The sequence below is a fragment of the Dendrobates tinctorius genome, unplaced genomic scaffold, assembly GCF_039654945.1.
Source record: "Dendrobates tinctorius isolate UK_male_01 unplaced genomic scaffold, ASM3965494v1 ptg000036l, whole genome shotgun sequence".
Taxonomy (NCBI): Eukaryota; Metazoa; Chordata; class Amphibia; order Anura; family Dendrobatidae; genus Dendrobates; species Dendrobates tinctorius.
Genome location: NW_027361704.1, coordinates 43,366,732 through 43,385,196, shown reverse-complemented (window position 1 = coordinate 43,385,196; position 18,465 = coordinate 43,366,732). Strand labels below are relative to the sequence as shown.

At 44.5% G+C, this 18,465-nt stretch overlaps 1 protein-coding gene across 2 annotated transcripts in view; it reads left to right on the top strand.

Moving 5' to 3' along the window:
* HMMR (hyaluronan mediated motility receptor) overlaps positions 1-16,644 on the top strand; it is a 76,919-nt gene extending 60,275 nt beyond the window's left edge. For both annotated transcript variants that reach the window (XM_073573818.1, XM_073573817.1), the window contains exon 21: positions 16,469-16,644. In XM_073573818.1, the coding sequence (XP_073429919.1) occupies positions 16,469-16,488 (20 nt within the window). In that variant the 3' untranslated portion in view covers positions 16,489-16,644. The remainder of the gene's footprint in view (positions 1-16,468) is intronic.
* Positions 16,645-18,465: the final 1,821 nt, after the last annotated feature.

Below are 18,465 nucleotides of genomic sequence, written 5' to 3'. Positions count from 1 at the left end.
CGTGTCGGCTGACTTCAGACGCGATGGCAAGATGGCGCCTGGTGCGTCGCCGGCCGCATTAAGAAGAATGGCGGCGGTCGCAGGGGGGAGGGGAAGACTAATCGCTCACCGGACGGACCTATTTAAAGGAGAACGGGCGGCCAGGTAATACAGTGGGGTCACAGCAGGAACGTTCACCGCCTCGACCGTCTCTGCCTCCATCACAAACCTCCGCTCGTAAGCATGGCAGCCGTTCAAGCGGCAAAAGCAGCAGTCGCCCGAGCCACAGATCGAGGGATTCCTCGAGGTTGAGAGAGCACAGGCCACATGCTCCAACACAGCCTCCGAGTCCGGTACCCGACTTTATGGGTGGTGAATGATCTCCGTGAATGCTAGACTAATGTTAATAGGGTCCTTCTTGTGTTATTTTTTCCTTAGGGAAAAGCCAAAAAGCAGGGAGCAAAAGAAATAGGGATTGTGCCATATGTCAGAGCCCCCTAGAGATAGATTGGCAAAAGGACCTTTGTGCCAGCTGTATCCAGCGAACTATGGCGGAGGAGGTGCCGAGCTTGGCAACTAACCTCAGATCAGTCATCAGGTCTGAGGTGGAAGTCTCACTTAGTGTTATTAAAGAAAGAGAGTAGGAGAGACTCCCCTAGTTCTTCATCAGACGACTCCTCCTCGGCTGAATATCAGGCCGAACACATGTCCTCCTCCTCGGATAGTGACACGGGGGGGCAAGCCGTTTTCCGGTAGAGGATATGGATGCTCTCCTTAAATCCATTAGGACAACCATGGTCCTACAGGAGGAGAAAACGACTAAGTGCCTAGAAGACGTCATGTTCGGGGGGGGTTACAGGAAAGGAAAAAGCGCACCTTTCCAGTCAATGAGAAAATCCAGGCACTCATTGAAAAAGAGAATGGAAAAAGCCTGAAAGATCAGGAAGCCTTCCTTCCTCCTCAAAGGAGATACCCCTTTGAGCCTAAAGACACGGAAATATGGTACAAAGTCCCAAAGATTGACGCAGCAGTGTCTAGATCATCCAAAAAATCGGCCCTGCCCCTGTAAGACTCAGGGGTACTGAGAGACCCGCTAGATACTAAAGCAGACTCCTACCTAAGACATACATGGGAAGCAGCGGCAGGGGGATTGAAACCAGCAATAGCCGGCACCTGCACAGCACGATCCTTAATGATTTGGCTACAGCAGCTGGAAGAAAAACTCGCATCCAAAGTTTTGAGGGAAAAAATTCTGGCGGATATGTATCTTCTACATGGAGGAGCAGCAGCTTTTTTTGGCCAACAACTCTGCCGATTCCATGAGACTGACGGTGGGGGCAGCAGGATTATCAAACGCCACAAGGCGTGCATTATGGCTTAAAGGCTGTCCTGGAGACCTACAATCAAAAGCTAAGTTGTGCTCTCTTCCATGTGATGGACAATTTCTATTTGGAAAAAATTTGGACGACATCCTGGAAAAAGCAAGTGATAGAAAGAAGGGCTTCCCCAGATTTCCTGGAAATCAAAGAAGGCCGTCCTTTCGGAGAGGAAAATTCAACAGGGGCCGTCCTCCGGGGGATCAGAAAAGATGGGAGGACACAAGGAAGGAGGAGTCTGGATTTATGTTCGGCGGAGCCACCTCATCCGCAAAAAAATCCCCACAATGACGCCGGGATCCCTTTAGGGGGGAGACTGATGCTCTTTTATCAGGCCTGAGAAAGTATCTCTTCCAATGCCTGGATCTTAAACATTGTATATAAAAAAAAAAAAAACCTCAAAATCCCTTTTCTTTTTTTCCCAACGGCCGAGAGCATCATTTGTGGTGACCCCCGTCAGGAAGGGGATAGAAGAGCAGTTGGCCCTGGAGTCAGAAATCTTAAGTCTGCTTAAATCTTAAGTCTTCTGACCGAAGTCCCAAGCGGACAGGAGAGAAGGGGGTTCTACTCACCCCTCTTCCTAATAAAAAAAAAAACAGACCAGTCATTCAGGACGATCACAAACCTCAGAGGCCTCAATCAATGGATAGAAAACCAGACCTTCAAAATAGAGTCGGTAACTTTGGCCATAAAACTATTACACCACAATTGTTTTATGGCCGTAGTCTATCTAAAGGATGCCTATTACCACATCCCGATCCATCCAGAGTACCAAAAATACTTAAGGGTAGCTCTGTACATCAAGGGCAACCTCAGGCATTTTCAATTCAGAGCCCTTCCATTCGGCATATCCATTGCCCCGAGGGTGTTTACGAAAGTCGTAGCGGAGATGACAGCCTTCCTCTGAATCCACAACACAATTATAATACCCTACTTGGACGATTTTCTAATAGTGGGCAACTTGGAACATCACTGCACAGAGCAGGTGGAAAGGGTAGCAAATATACCCTACAGAGACTTGGCTGGATGGTGAATATCATGAAGTCAAGACTACAACCCCTAAAGAGGCAGATATTTCTAGGTTTCATCCTGGTCTCGGAACAACAAACTTGTCTGTTGCTAGAGGCCAAGGTGGAAAAGGTGAGGATTATGACCTTGGCAGCCCTAGACCAGCCTCACATGACCCTGAGGGGCGCGATGTCCTTACTAGGCACCCTGACAGCTTGTATTTCAGCGGTCAGATGGGCACAATTTCATACCCGTCATTGCAGGCAGAAATCCTATCAGCACAGAAATCGCTAAGAGGGTGTTTGGAAGGAAGGCTGGAGCTTTCATTAAAGGTCAAAAACTCTCACATGGTGGCTAGACAGGGCAAACCTGGTAGCAGGAACATTATGGCACAGACCGGTGTCCGTTGTGATCCTGACGGACTCAAGTTCCTCGGGGTGAGGGGCGCACCTAAGCTCAGGGACCCTGGGGACCCCAAGAGCAAAATGCATCCTCCAACCTAAGCACTACGGGCAGTAAACAAAGCCTTAAAAATCTTTATTCCCTGCCTAGAAGGCCACAATGTCTGGATCATGTCGGACAACAAAGTGACAGTGGCGTATATCAACCACCAGGGAGGGACAAGGTCACACTCAATGAACGAGGCCAAAAAATTTTTTCACAGAGCAGAACGACCTCTACTCTCCCTAACGACACTCCACATAAGAGGTGTAGAAAACGTACAAGCCGACTTCCTAAGCCGCAACACATTGAGGCAAGCAGAATGGGCCCTAAATCACTTAGTGTTCCAGAAGATAGTACAACTCTGGGGAGTCGGTAGTAGACCTCTTTGCCAACAAAAGCAACAGACAGGTAGAGAGATTCTGTTCGTTGAACCCAAAAGAAAAACCATGGGCGGTGGACGCATTGCAAATTCCGTGGAATTGCAAACTGAGTTACGCCTTTCCTCCAGTAGCTCTAATCCCAGCAGTGGTAAAGAAAATAAGAGATCAGGCCAGAGTGATCTTAATAGCCCCGTTCTGGCCGAAAAGGCTCTGGTTCTCGCTACTGCAAATAATGTCCCTCTCAGATCCATGGGTACTACCAGAGATTCCAGACCTGCTAGCTCAGGGTCCAGTATTCCACACGCAAGTCAAGGGGTTCCATCTGACTGCGTGGAATTTGAAAGGTCACTTTTAAGAAATATAGGGCTCTCTCCTGGGTTGGTGGCTACGCTGATGAAAAGTAGAAAGCCAGTAACAACTAACATAGACGGTAGAACATGGAATAAGTTTCTGCAGTTCCAGGGTAAGCCGTTAGACCAAAAACCCCCGATTAAGGCCATCTTGGAATTCTTACAGGCAGGACTACAGTTAGTCCTAGCGGTAAATACCCTTAAAGTACAGGTGTCAGCACTAGGTAGCCGGTTTTTCCGGAACCCATGACAGCACCTGTATATTCCCCCCACCCCCCCCACCCCTTTTTCACCGTATGGGTGTGCACGTTAGTAGGGTGTATTTGTGTGATGTGGTGTCGGATAAACATGTGACTAACCGGGGAGTCCTCTCAATGCTCTGTAACCAACTAAAGCGGGGGAGAGGTGCCGCCCCTTATATTTCAGTAGGTTCCTGTCCTGGCGGGGCGTATCCCTCTTTCAGGTGTGCTGTCATGGGTTCCGGAAAAACCGGCTACCGGTAAGTAACCATGGTGGTATCCGTACCTACTGGTTCTTCTATTAAGGATCCGACCAATCGCCTCAGAGAGCTTGGCTCGCTCAGTATAGGAGGCGTCAGGATCAGCGCTCTCTCCCTCGTTCGCAGCAACTTGGGAACAAGCTTGTGCAGGGGCAAGATCTGCCTGCAGAGATATCAGAGATCGCGAATGCTGGAGACTACATAATCAATGCATCTGTGAATGCAGCCAATTGCGTGGCACTTGCTGCTAACGCAATTTTCTATTAGTAGAGCTCTATGGTTAAGTACATGGCGGGCTGATTCTACGTCCTTGACCTCCCTGCCTTATCAATACGGCTGTCTATTTGGGGATAATTAGATCAACTTATCTCCAATTCCACAGGAGGAAAGAGTGGTTTTCTCCCTCAGCAAAAGGTTAAACCGCCTTTTCGCCACCCGTTTCAGGGACGTTTCCGGGCCTTTCGCAACCCCGGGTGGACCACAGCGGCCAATTCCGCCGCCTCAAGCCACCCCAACCAGGATAGGGAGCGGCAGGTCTCTTATAGAACCAATCAATTGGGGAGAATGTGTGCTCAGCAGCCCAGATCGAGGGGATCCAGATCCCAAAGATCAGCCAAATGACTCAAGGCGTTTGCCAGAAGACACCAGCAAGGTGGGCGACCGACTACTCTGGTTTTGCCAGGTCTGGTTCAGGGTCGCGCGTGACACACTTTTCTTGCTCTTCCTTTTTTTTTTCTTTTTGCTTATCTTGCAATATATGTAGGAAAATAGTACCAATTACTCCCCAAACATCATGTCAAACTTTTATAGCTCACTAACCCCTTATTGATTGCTGGTTTGCCTTTACAGTCTGGCCAATAATGAGCCTTATTCCTCACCAACACTTGTACATGGCGCTGCGTAATAACAGTATAGTGCTTCCTAGGCTATTAATATCATCCCTCAGCTGTCTGCATAGCCTTTGCTGGTTATTAAAGGGAATCTGTCGCCCCATTTTCGGCCTATAAGCTGCGGCCACTGCCATCATTTTGTAATGCTGTAGATAAGCCCCCGATGTAATCTGAAAGAAGAAAAACAAGTTAGATTATACTCGCTGGGGTGCGGTCGGTGTCGCGGTCTGGTCCGGCGCCTCCCATTTTCTAGAGATGACGTCGTCCGCCTTCTGCCATTGCTCCTGCGTAGGTGTACTTTATCTGCCCTGTTGAGGGCAGAGTAAAGTACTGCAGTGCGCAGGCGCCGGGTAAGGTCAGATGTCCAGTGCCTGCGTACTGCAGTACTTTACTCTGCCCTCAATAGGGCAGAGAAAGTACGCCTGCGTAGGAGCCACGACAGAAGTAAGAAGGACGTCATCTCTAGAAGATGGGAGGCACCGGACCGTGACACCTATTGGACCGGATCCCCGGCTGAGTATAATCCAACTCGTTTTTCTTATCTTTCAGATTACATTGGGGGCTTATCTACAGCATTACAGAATGCTGTAGATAATCCCTTGATGGCGGTGGCCGCAGCTTATAGGCCAAAAATGGGGTGACAGATTCCCTTTAATTAGAGGGGGGACCCCATGTGTTTTGGGTCCCCCATTTTAATAGCCAGTAAAGGCTAAGTATACAGTTGTGAGCTGATATTAATAGCATGGGAGGGAAGCTCCTTGGGTATTACCCCCTTCCCAGGCTATAAACATCTGCCCCCAGTCACCGCGTTTCCCTCTGCTGGTTACGAAAATTGCGCGTGAGCCCACACCATTTTTTTCTGAAAAATAATCTTTTAATTAAATACATGGAATTTGCACATCTGTACTAATTATATTTGTCACTGACTTCTATAAATCTACCTACTCCATTTGTATTTACTGTATGTAATCCATCTATTCTATCCTGCCTACTGTGATTTTACAGAACCCGGCGGATAAATGATTGGCTTTTCTTGTGTCTATCTCTTTATGCAATATAAATACATATATCTCAGTGACACGTGTTTGTGTGTCTGTCACTGATTGTGTGCACGTGTGTGTATATGTGTAAAATGTGTGTATGTGTATGTATATATATATATATATATATATATATATACTCACACTCACACTCTCACACACACACACACACACACACACACACACACACACACACACACACACACACACACTATGGACCAAAAGTTTAGACACACCTTCTCATTCAAAGAGTTTTCATGACTATGAAAATTGTAGATTCACTCTGAAGGCATCAAAACTATGAATTAACACATGTGGAATTATATAATTAACAAAAAAGTGTGAAACAACTGAAAATATCTTATATTCTAGGTTCTTCAAAGTAGCCACCTTTTGCTTTGATTACTGCTTTGCACACACTTGGCCTTCTCTTGATGAGCTTCAAGAGGTAGTCACCAGAAATGGTCTTCCAACAGTCTTGAAGGAGTTCCCAGAGATGCTTAGCACTTGTTGGCCTTTTTGCCTTCACTCTGCGGTCCAGCTCACCCCAAACCATCTCGATTGGGTTCAGGTCTGTTTACTGTGGAGGCCAGGTCATCTGGCGTAGCACCCCATCACTCTTTCTTGGTCAAATAGCCCTTACACAGCCTGGAGGTGTGTTTGGGGTCATTGTCCTGTTGAAAAATAAATGATGGTCCAACTAAACGCAATAGCAATTGGAATAGCATGCCGCTGCAGGATGCTGTGGTAGCCATGCTGGTTCAGTATGCCTTCAATTTTGAATAAATTCCCAACAGTGTCACCAGCAAAGCACCCCCACACCACCTCCTCCATGCTTCATGGTGGGAACCAGGCATGTAGAGTCCATCCGTTCACCTTTTCTGCGTTGCACAAAGACACGGTGGTTGGAACCAAAGAAATACATCAGGATAAGACTTTGCCAACAAACAGCAACCTTGTACGCCTGCAGAGTCCTCCTGGATGGAGAAAGAAAAATGTTGTGAAGAAACGGAGAGTGGTGGTCATGGGGGATTCCCTGTTGAGAGGAACAGAGGCCGCTATCTGCAGACCGGATATAACTTCAAGAGAAATGTGCTGTCTTCCAGGTGCAAAAATTAAAGATGTATCTGACAGGATATCAGGACTCTTCAGACCTACAGATGACTACCCACTCCTGCTACTACATATGGGGACAAATGACACCGCAAGAAATGACCTGGAAACCATCTGCAGAGACTTTGAAGACTTAGGCAAGAAAGTGAAAGAACTGGGAGCGCAGGTGGTCTTCTCTTCTATCCTCCCAGTGGATGGCCATGGAACAAGGAGGTGGAATAAGATTCTGCAGGTAAACTGGCTATGTCGATGGTGCCGTCAGCAACGATTTGGATTTCTGGATCACGGAGTGAATTACTTATACGATGGACTACTTGCTAGAGATGGGGTGCACCTTACAAAGACTGGAAAGCATGTATTCGGAAGTCGCCTCGCTACACTTGTAAGGAGAGCTTTAAACTAGAACAACATGGGAAGGGAAGCAAAAGACCAGAAAAAGCCATACACCTGACAAATGCTATTGAGAACTCTGCTATTAGAAGTGGAAAGGAAGAACAAAGACAAAAGAATCTGATTAACAAAAATATTGGAGAAAGAGAAACAAATCACAAACTAAAATGTTTCTATACTAATGCACAAAGCATGGGCAACAAACAAGGAGAATTGGAACTACTAACACAGGAAAAGAAATATGATGTCATTGGAATCACTGAAACTTGGTGGGACAATACACATGATTGGAATACAAGACAAGAAGGATACAACTTATTTGCAAGAAACAGACTTGATAAACGAGGAGGGGGTGTCGCATTGTATGTTAGAAACGCGTATATCTGCACAGAGATTGAAGCTTCAGAGACTGGGAGTTCTGTGGAAACTGTTTGGGTAAGAATACAAGGACAGAACAATGGAAAGGACACCATTGTAGGCATTTACTACAGGCCGCCTGTGCAAGCTGAAGATATGGATGAACTCTTTATGCATCAAATGGCCAAGTTCTCCAAAAAATATGACATAGTTGTCATGGGAGATTTCAACTATCCAGACATTTGTTGGGAATCTCTCTCAGGCAAAACTAACAGGTCAAGGAAATTCTTATCCTCTCTTGCTGACAACTTTATCTTCCAAAAGGTAGGGGAGAAAACAAGGGGAACTGCTACCTTGGATCTAATCCTTATAAACAGGGAGGAAATGGTTGAGGAGGTAAAAGTGGCTGGGACCCTAGGAGGTAGCGACCATGCTATATTAGAATTTTGGATTACTAGAGGCGGAAGACCTGTGAAGACTCAGACGTCAAGGTTAGATTTCAGAAAGGCAGATTTTCAGGGATTCAGAAAGAGAATTGGAGGGATCCAATGGCTGAATATCCTTAAAGACAAAAATGTCCAGGAAGGATGGGAAATCTTGAAAAATGAAATTCTCAAAGCACAGTTGTTAACAATTCTGAAAAGAGGGAAGAATAGGAAGCATTTAAGGAAACCAGGATGGATGAACACAGAACTTAAGCACATGCTAAAAAGGAAGAAAAAAATGTTTATAAAATGGAAAGAGGGAGGCATATCTAAAGAAGAATATCATGCTGTCTGCAGAACCTGCAGGGCACAAATCAGATTAGCTAAAGCTGAAAATGAATTGAGGCTTGCAAGAGATGTCAAAAGCAATAATAAAGGATTTTGGGGATATGTCAAAAGTAAAAGAAAAGTCAAAGATGCTATAGGATTTTTACAGGATGAAAATGATGAAATGGTAAGACAGGATGTTGAGAAGGCCGAACTTTTAAATTCCTATTTTGCATCTGTTTTCTCTCAGAAAGGAAATGTAACATCAACTGTTCTTCACTGTCCTATTAAGGGAATAGAAGAATCCAGGATATCTATAAACAGAAAGATAGTGAGGAAACACTTAGCTAACCTAAATGAATTCAAGTCTCCAGGTCCAGATGAATTACACCCCAGAGTACTGAAGGAGATAGCAGAAGAAATTTTTGAACCCCTTTCCATAATCTTTGAAAATTCTTGGAGAACAGGAGAAGTGCCAGAAGACTGGAGAAGAGCAAATGTTGTTCCCATCTTCAAAAAGGGGAAGAAGGTGGACCCAGGCAACTATAGGCCGGTGAGTCTGACTTCTATACCAGGAAAGATCTTTGAACAAATTATTAAACAACATGTATGTCAATACCTGGATAAGAATGAAGTGATTAAACAGTCAGCATGGGTTTGTAACTAATAAGTCATGTCAGACTAACTTAATTTCCTTCTATGACGGTATCACTGATTGGGTGGATCAAGGAAATGCTGTAGATATAGTATATCTTGACTTCAGCAAAGCATTTGACAAAGTCTCTCATACAATCCTTATTGAAAAAATGACTAAGTATGGAATGGACAAGGCAACTGTTAGGTGGATTCATAACTGGCTTAGTGATCGGACCCAAAGAGTGGTCGTAAATGGCTGCACATCCAGTTGGAAGAATGTTTCAAGTGGGGTACCACAGGGCTCTGTCCTGGGCCCTGTATTGTTCAACATCTTTATCAACGATTTAGATGAAGGAATTGAGGGTAAACTAATTAAATTTGCTGATGACACAAAGCTAGGAATTGTTAGAGAAAGCTGGAGATGACAAAAAGAAATTTCCCAGTCTCCGAAACCCCTCTTACAGACGTCCCTTTACCAGGAAAGGTTTTTTCCGGAGAAGGCCGTCCAGAGATCAGGGCAGATGGGATGAGAAAAAAAGGAAAGGTACAGGATTCATGTTTGGAGGGGGGCGCCAGGAAGGTCCAGCTCGGGATACGAAAAAGCCGCCCCAATGACTAGTTGCCCCGGTAGGAGGGAGACTAGCTGCCTTCTACCCATCCTGGTCTCTGATCTCTAATAGCAGCTCGATATTGGGGATAATAGCTGTGGGACTACGACTAGAGTTTTCATTGTTTACAACAGCTACAAAACACAATGTCTGCCCTAGAACGGTTAGGATGGTTGCTGAACGTCAAAAAGTCTCGGTTGCAACCAATGAAAGTCCAACAATTCTTGGGCCTAACCCTGGATTCTGAAAAACAGGAATGCCGTCTGCCTCCGGAGAAGCTTGTTCGCCTCTATTATCAGATCCTGAACGCCTTCAATAACCCCACCATGTCCCTCAGGAAAGCCAAGTCCCTTCTAGGCTCTCTTTCGGCCTGTATCCTGGCAGTCCAGTGGGCCCAGTTTCATGCAAGGAAACTACAGAGCGAGGTCTTATTACATCAAAAAGTCCTTGGGGGTTACTTGGAGGGTCAGCTAACCTTGTCCCGTAACACAAGGGAGTCCCTAGAGTGGTGGTTAGACAGGGATAACTTGTCTGAAGGGGTACCCTGGGGGTATAACGTAACCCGCATAGTCACCACGGATGCTAGTCCTTACGGTTGGGGAGCTCATATGGGTGAAATATTAGTCCAGGACCAATGGCAACATGATCAGTTAGGAATGTCATCTAACCTAAAAGAATTGACAGCAGTAGAACAGGCGGCTAAAAAGCTCCTTGTGTATCTACAGGGCCATCACGTGCGAGTGTTCTCCGACAATCAGGTCACCGTGGCATATATCAATCACCAAGGCGGGACCCGTTCCAGACCCCTGATGATTGTAGCAGAGCGGTTGTTCCATCTAGCAGAACAATACTTTCTATCTTTAACAGCGTTGCATATAAAAGGAAGAGACAACATCACGGCAGACTTTTTAAGCCGCAATCAGCTAAAGCAAGGGGAATGGTCCCTAAACACCTCCATATTCAATCTGATTGTTCAAAAGTGGGGATATCCAGAGGTAGACCTCTTCGCCACCAGAGACAACAGGCAATTGAAACAATTCTGCTCCCTAAATCCCAGAGAGAATCCTCTGGCGGTAGATGCCTTCCTGATAAAGTGGGACTTCAAACTAGCCTACGCCTTCCCTCCCCTATCTCTTCTACCCCTGGTGATGAAGAAAATCAGGAAAGACAGAGCGAGGGTTATAGTCATCGCTCCATTTTGGCCCAGGAGAGCATGGTTCTCATGCCTCAGGGCCATGTCGGTATCCGATCCTTGGGTTCTGCTGGACATCCCGGATCTCCTGTCCCAGGGCCCAGTCTTCCATCCTCAGGTGGCTGGCCTTCATCTGACGGCGTGGAGTTTGAACGGTCGTTATTAGAAGAGAAGGGCTTCTCCGCAGACTTAATTAACACCCTACTTAAGAGTAGAAAAATCATTACCACAAAATTTTATGTCAGAACTTGGAAAAAATTCCTTCAGAACTCAGGAGTAGTCGCTGGGATTCAGCGCCTATAATGCAGATATTAGAGTTCCTACAAAAAGGTCTGGACATGGGGCTCTCTACCAGTACCCTTAAAGTACAAGTGTCAGCCTTGGGGGGCCCTGTTTAGCTGTAACATCGCTGGTAATTATTGGGTAAGCAGATTCATTAAGGCGGCAGGTAGATCCAGGCCAATAATGAAGGATAGGTTCATGCCGTGGGACTTGAACCTAGTCCTCACTGCTATGACAGAGACCCCATTCGAACCTATCTCGTTGGCTTCCCTAAAAAACCTGTCCCTCAAGGTAGCCTTCCTGGTAGCTCTAACATCAGCCCGCAGAATAAGCGATATCCAGGCTTTATCTAGGTGTCCTCCTTATTTACAGTTCAAAGAGGATAGGGTAATACTTAGACCTGATCCAGCGTACTTGCCGAAGGTAGTTTCTAGTTTCCATAGGACACAGGAAATAGTTCTTCCATCCTTCCTCCCTAATCCAACTAACGAGAAGGAAAGGAAACTACACACCCTGGATGTCAGGAGAGGCCTCATAGAATATCTGACAGTCACCAATACCTGGAAGAAAGATAATGCCCTATTTATCTCTCATCAAGGCCCCAGAAAAGGTTGTAGAGCATCAAAAAATACACTAGCCAGATGGATTAGAGAGGCGATTTCAATAGCATACACCACAAAGGGCAGGTCGCCACCCAGGAAGCTGAGGGCGCATTCCACCAGGGCCATGGCGACCTCATGGGCCGAAAGATCAGAAGTCTCCATTGACCAGATATGTAAGGCGGCTACTTGGTCCTCTTCGAGCACCTTTTATAGTTATTATAGGCTAGACCTGGGTGCTTCCACAGACCTCTCTTTTGGTATAAGGGTGCTGCAGGCTGTAGTCCCTCCCTAAAGCTGATATTACTCTCTGTAAATCTCTCAGGTGGTGCTGTCATGGACGACCGAATAAAGTCTTAGTTACTCAGGTTAACGGTATTTTTCGGAGTCCATGACAGCACCCATATATTCCCTCCCTTTAGTTTAATTGGGGTGTGCACGTCTATTTCTTGTATATGCTCACTGGTGATAAAAGTTTATAATTGTAAACAATACTGTACATAAATCATGCATTAACCTTGGAAGTCCTCTTGTGCTCTGTAATCCAACTGATGCGTGGGAGAGGTGCCACCCTTTTGTATCTGTAGGTTTCCTGTTCCTAAAGGGCGGATCCCCTCTCAGGTGGTGCTGTCATGGACTCCGAAAAATACCGTTAACCTGTGAGTAACTAAGACTTTTCAGTTGTTTCACACTTTTTTGTTATATAATTCCACATGTGTTAATTCATAGTTTGATGCCTTCAGTGAATCTACAACTTTCTTAGTCATGAAAATAAAGAAAACTCTTTGAATGAGAAGGTGTGTCCAAACTTTTGGTCTGTACTGTATATTAAATTACAGAATTGCTGTATGTAAAAGCTCATGTTAAAATCGCATTGCAATCAGATAGCAATCTCACTGCATTCTAATGTAAATCGGATTTGCTCACATAAACACATGACGCTTGCATTACACTCGTCCGACTCTCCTGCATCATAATCTGACAGATTTTTAAAATCGCTAGTGTCTCCAGCCTAAGTGAAAAAGCAAAACCGTGAAGTATGTATTTGTACAGTGGCATGTAAAAGTTTGCGCACCCCTTGTGAAAGTTACTGTTATTGTGAACGGTTTATGCAAGTTGAAGATTAAAGGATCCCTAAAAGGGCAAAAGTTTAACCCCCTTTACCCCCAAGGGTGGTTTGCAAGTTAATGACCGGGCCAATCTTTACAATTCTGACCACTGTCCCTTTATGACAGAGGTGGGGAACCTCAGGCCCCAGGGCCATTTACGGCCCTCGATCTTTTATCAGGCCCCCAAGCAGATTCTCAGGGACCGCATTCTTGGGCAGGGAGCTGTATTTTGATTGCCACAAGCTCATTAATTTCTTCTTGCTCTGTTAGCACACAGTGTTCACTACTGAACATTGAAGGGCATGAAATGAAAGATTAAGTCATGAAACCAGTGCTAGAGTCAGGATGTACTTTGTGGGCGGAGTTTGTACGGCCCCTGAAGGATGGTGTATATATATCCAAATGGCCCTTGGCAAAAAAGATTCCCCACCCCTGCTTTATGAGGTAATAACTCTGGAACGCTTCGATGGATCCCGGTGATTCTGACATTGTTTCCTCGTGACATATTGTACTTTATGATAGTGGTAAAATTTCTTTGATTTAACATGTGTTTTATTTGTGAAAAAAAACGGAAATTTGGCGCAAATTTTGCAGTTTTCCAACTTTGAATTTTCATGCCCTTAAAGAGATACGGCACACAAAATACTTAAGTAACATTTCCCACATGTCTACTTTACATCAGCACAAATTTGGAACCAAAATGTTTTTTCGTTAGGAAGTTACAAGGGTTAAAAGTTGACCAGCTATTTCTCATTTTTACATCACTTTTTTTTTTTTTCTTCCAGGTTGCTTTAGTTCTTGTGAAGCACATGAAGGGTTAATACACTTATTGAATGTGGTTTTGTGCAGTTTTTAGAATGGTATCACATTCAGGTATTTTCAGTCATATTGACCCCTCAGTCACTTCAAACCTGATGTTATCCTTAACAAAAAAAAAAAAATTGTTGAAAAACGAGAAATCGCTGTTCAACGTTTAATGTGTATAACTTCATCACAAAAAAAAAATTGCTTCCAAAATTGTGCTGATGTAAAGTAGACGTGTGAAATGTTATTTAGTAACTATTTTGTGTGTGACATGACTCTGATTTAAGGGCACAAAAATTAAGTTTGACAATTGCATAAATAAACGCCAGGAAATTTTACCACTATCATGAAGTTCAATGTCACGAAAAAACACTCTGTGGGATACGTTGAAGCATTCCTGAGCTATTGCCTCATAAAGTGTAAGGCTGGGGTCACACTTGCGTGTGCAATGCAAGAAACTTGCACATCAATACCTGGCATTGCCGCCGGCACTCGGGACCGGAGTGTGGCGACTGCATAGAAATACATGCAGCCGCACACTCTTGTCTGAGTGCCGGCGGCAGTGCCGGGTATTGATGCAAGAGACTCGTGCGAGTTTCTCACATTGCACACGCAAGTGTAACCCCAGCCTAACTGTAAAAATAAAACGCAAATCTTCAAAATTGAATTTTTATGCCCTTAATTTCTGAAAATATCAAAAATATTCGCAATCATATCAACCAAATTTACCACAAACATAAAGTACAATATGAAGCGTTCCAGAGTTATCTAATATATAAAGCTCTGTGTGTGTGTGTGTATGTACGTATGTCTGGGATTGGCATCCGCACCATCGCAGCTACAGCGACAAAATTTAGCACAGTCACATGTCTGGACACCGAGAGCGTCGTAGGCTATGTTGTGAGGTGAAATCTTAACCATGTGTTCCAATTCACCATACAATTTTGCCTATTCTTATAATTTCTATGGTGTTATCATCCTTCTGTAAAGCTGGAAATAACACAATTTATTACCGTGCCAACACAGACCACCCTCTGACACAGACTGCAGGGGGAGCCCAGTATCCCACAGGATAGGATTAAATACACAGCTCAGCAGGCAGTATCACACAGACTAGTATTAGATACATGGCTCAGCAGACAGTATCACAGGATAGGATTATATACACGGCTCAGCAGACGGTATCACAATGATAGGATTAGATACACGGCTGAGCAGTCAGTAACACATGATAGGATTATATATACAACTCAGCAGAAAGTATCACACAGGAGAGGATTAGACACAGCTCAGCAGACATCACACAGGATAGGGTTAGATACACACACACATGTTTATCAAAAGGCTTTTGAATGAGTTGAAAATAAAATACTATCAATACTTGGGTAATCGTTTAGTTAATTTGTGTTGCAAATCTGTAGTGTTGAATATATGATGTGAAATGTTTTTATGTGCAATATAATCATTATAATTTGTTATAACTAACCACAGTTGGTTACTATACTCAGGCAACGCCGGGCTCTTCAGCTAGTTACTTCATAAACTGATAACATGTCAGATTTTATAAATGAGGCTTTGTCCTTAAGGGGTTAAACTTCTGGTGTTGAGTGTGATCTATTTGAGCTGATTGTCATAGGTGTTCCAATGGGGGCATGTATGTCACAAGAGGAACTACAAGTAGGGTAATGTCTTCCAAAAACTGATCAGGAGACCAAATCTGCAGATATGGGGTTAATGGCATTATTAAGCTGCCTGCACTCAGCTGAAAGCTGCAGGGAGAAAATTAATTTTGAAACTGGAACACTGCCAGTAGGGGGAACAGTCACCGGGACGTCGCCAGTTCAGTTACTGCTCAGAGTATAGAGAGCCGCCGCAGTAACCGCACCCCTGACCGACACTCGCCCTGTGTTGGGTCTTGTCATACTTGTTTGATATAACTATAATTAGCCTGATAAATAATATTGCCATGTAATTTTTACCACACAATATGTGATAGAAAATCCTGTCAGGAAACAGAGTAATCATAACCTGTTACCTTTGTTTTATTGGAAATGGTTTTTGTGTCTCCTTAATGCTTGTGAGCAGTTTGACTAATGGGCCCGGCAGGACTCCTAAACCATATCAGGGCGTCATGGCACTATAGACTAATACTGCATGATAGTTGGCCAACGTGGTAATGCAGCTACTGTTATCTCTTAAAACAGAGGTGAGGAATCCTCTTCTTTCCAAGAGCCATTTGGATATTTATACTAGTCTACGGGGACCATACAAATTGCACGCTAACTCCTCACAAAGTACGTCCGGATGCTGGCACAGGTGTCACGACGTAATCTTTCATTGCTTGCGCCTCACCGTTCAGTAGTGAACACTGCGTGCATATGTTCACCGAGCAAGAAGAAGCTAATGCTGGAATTGAGGCCATCAAAATACAGCTGCCAGCCCAAGCACTGTGGCTCCCTGGAATCTGCCAGAGAGCTGGATAAATGGCCCACGGGCTTGAGGTTTCCCCCAGTCCCCTGTCTTGGGGCATCTAACAAAGATTTGATCCCTTTCCCTCGGAGTTAAGCATCTGAATGGAAGTCTACTTTCATTAATGTACATTGTGTTATTCCTTGTCCAACTTTCGATTCATGGTAACTTTATTCTGTGCTTCTTTACAGGAAACCGAAAGAAGTGCTGAGGAGCCATTTCTACATGTACAATATGTAATGTTTTAAATGTGGTACTGTGTATTGTCACATAAAATGCAATAATGTCTATATCGTGAAAAGAATTTAGAATACCTATACAATAATTAGTTGTTTTTATTTTCTTTTAATAAAATTTTATCTCTATATTGCTGATGTCTTATTGTCCTGGATGTTCCTCTAACGTGTCTATATGAAGGCTCTCCTCATCCCCTCTAAACTTTCCACCAGTGGTCCAAGTCCATATTAGTTTGCTATACAGTAATAACCTTCTTAGATGCTTGTCCAAAATTGAACAAAATGGCCTTTTAAAGGGAATGGCCTAAGAGAAAAATGGATATAGAAAACTGGTTAAAGGAAGCTCTTTGACATCAGAGCCTGTGTCAAAAGTGGAGCTTCTCCTGTGTAAAACACGATGTTCAAAGGCCACGAAAGGGGGCGTGGCCTGAGCTGGCGATGGTGTAACACGCACGGCTCAGGCTCTCTGTGGAGGCATCTCCTAAAGTGACAAAGCAAAAGAAAATCGCTCTCCGCTAACCCACGGAAGGATTGTTATCTCATTACTCAGAGGTACATTGATACCCCTTGTCTGAGCTTTGGACATTAAAAAAGACATCTTTGAAATCTGAGGCCTTTTCCTGCCATTTTACTGCAAGGTGACACCATTTTGAACCGTGAATAGTGTTGAGCATTCCGATACCGCAAATATTGGGTATCGGCTGATATTCGCGCTATCGGAATTCCGATACGGAGTTCTGATACTTTATGCATATCGAATACCGGAATTGGAAGTTCCCATAATGCTATGAGTCAGTTTGATTTGTTTCAGCCAATGAGGAATCCTCAGAAGTGTGGGCACATCCTGTTAGGCATGCAGGCATGTTAACTAATGGCATGGCTGTGATTGGCTGCTGAAACGTCATGATGCACTATAAAAGCCGCCGCCATTTTGGGTTCACGCTGCTGTGAATTCAGTTAGGGACAGGCTGCTGTTCAAGACTCTGAGGGACAGTTAAAGATAGCGATTTGCTATATAATATTGTTCTTTACCCAGGCTACTTTATCAACCACTGTAGCTTTCTTTTGCCTTGCAGCACTGTTCACAGCTGTCTGCAAGGTCTGTGTGAGTGCAGCTCACGCTGTGTAGTGTGTCCTGCAGCCACCTCTGGTTGTAGGCCACTCAGCGTGCGTCACTGCCTCATACATATTTTTGTTTTATTGCTGCTCATTTTTCACTAAGTCTCCTATTAGTGTGCATCCATCCGTATCCATCTACATTGGTTGCAAACACTAGGAGTAGACAGCGGAGACTTTCTGCAGCCTTTCAGTGCTAGTGCACAGTTCTCAGCACTGTTCACAGCTGTCTGTGAGGTCTCTGTGTGTGAGTGCAGCTCACGCTTTAGTGTGTTCTGCAGCCTCCTATTGTTGTAGTTCGCTCAGCGTACGTCACTGCCTCATACATTGTTCTTTTTTGCTGTAGTGCTGCTTATTTTTCCAGAATTTCTCCTATTAGTGTGCTTCCATCTGTATCCAGCTAGATTGGTTGCAAACACTATATAGGAGTAAATAGAGGAGCCTTTTTTCTGGCTTGTGCAATGCAGCCCCAGCCAGATTAGTAGTAGCTTATTTTTTGGAGCCTCATCTATTGCATTGTAGGTTACCTTCCTACATTGTAATGGCTCCAAAAAGTTTGTGATACTATCGCTTTCACATCTTTGGTCACATCCTTTTTATTTTTTGGAAAAAAACACAGTTCACAAGCACTCCACTTGACAGTTGTGTAGGCCACATTAAAGTGTAGTCCACACACTTTATAAAATTAGTGTTTCTTATACCTGTTAGCAGCTGTTCAGGAATAAGCACACTAATCCCCCCCCTTTGTACTTTTCTGCGTATCTTTATCAGTCTACCAAGATGAAGGTGTGGAGTCTCAGCAGGGAGAGGACGTGGGGATTCTGTGCCTGCTGCGG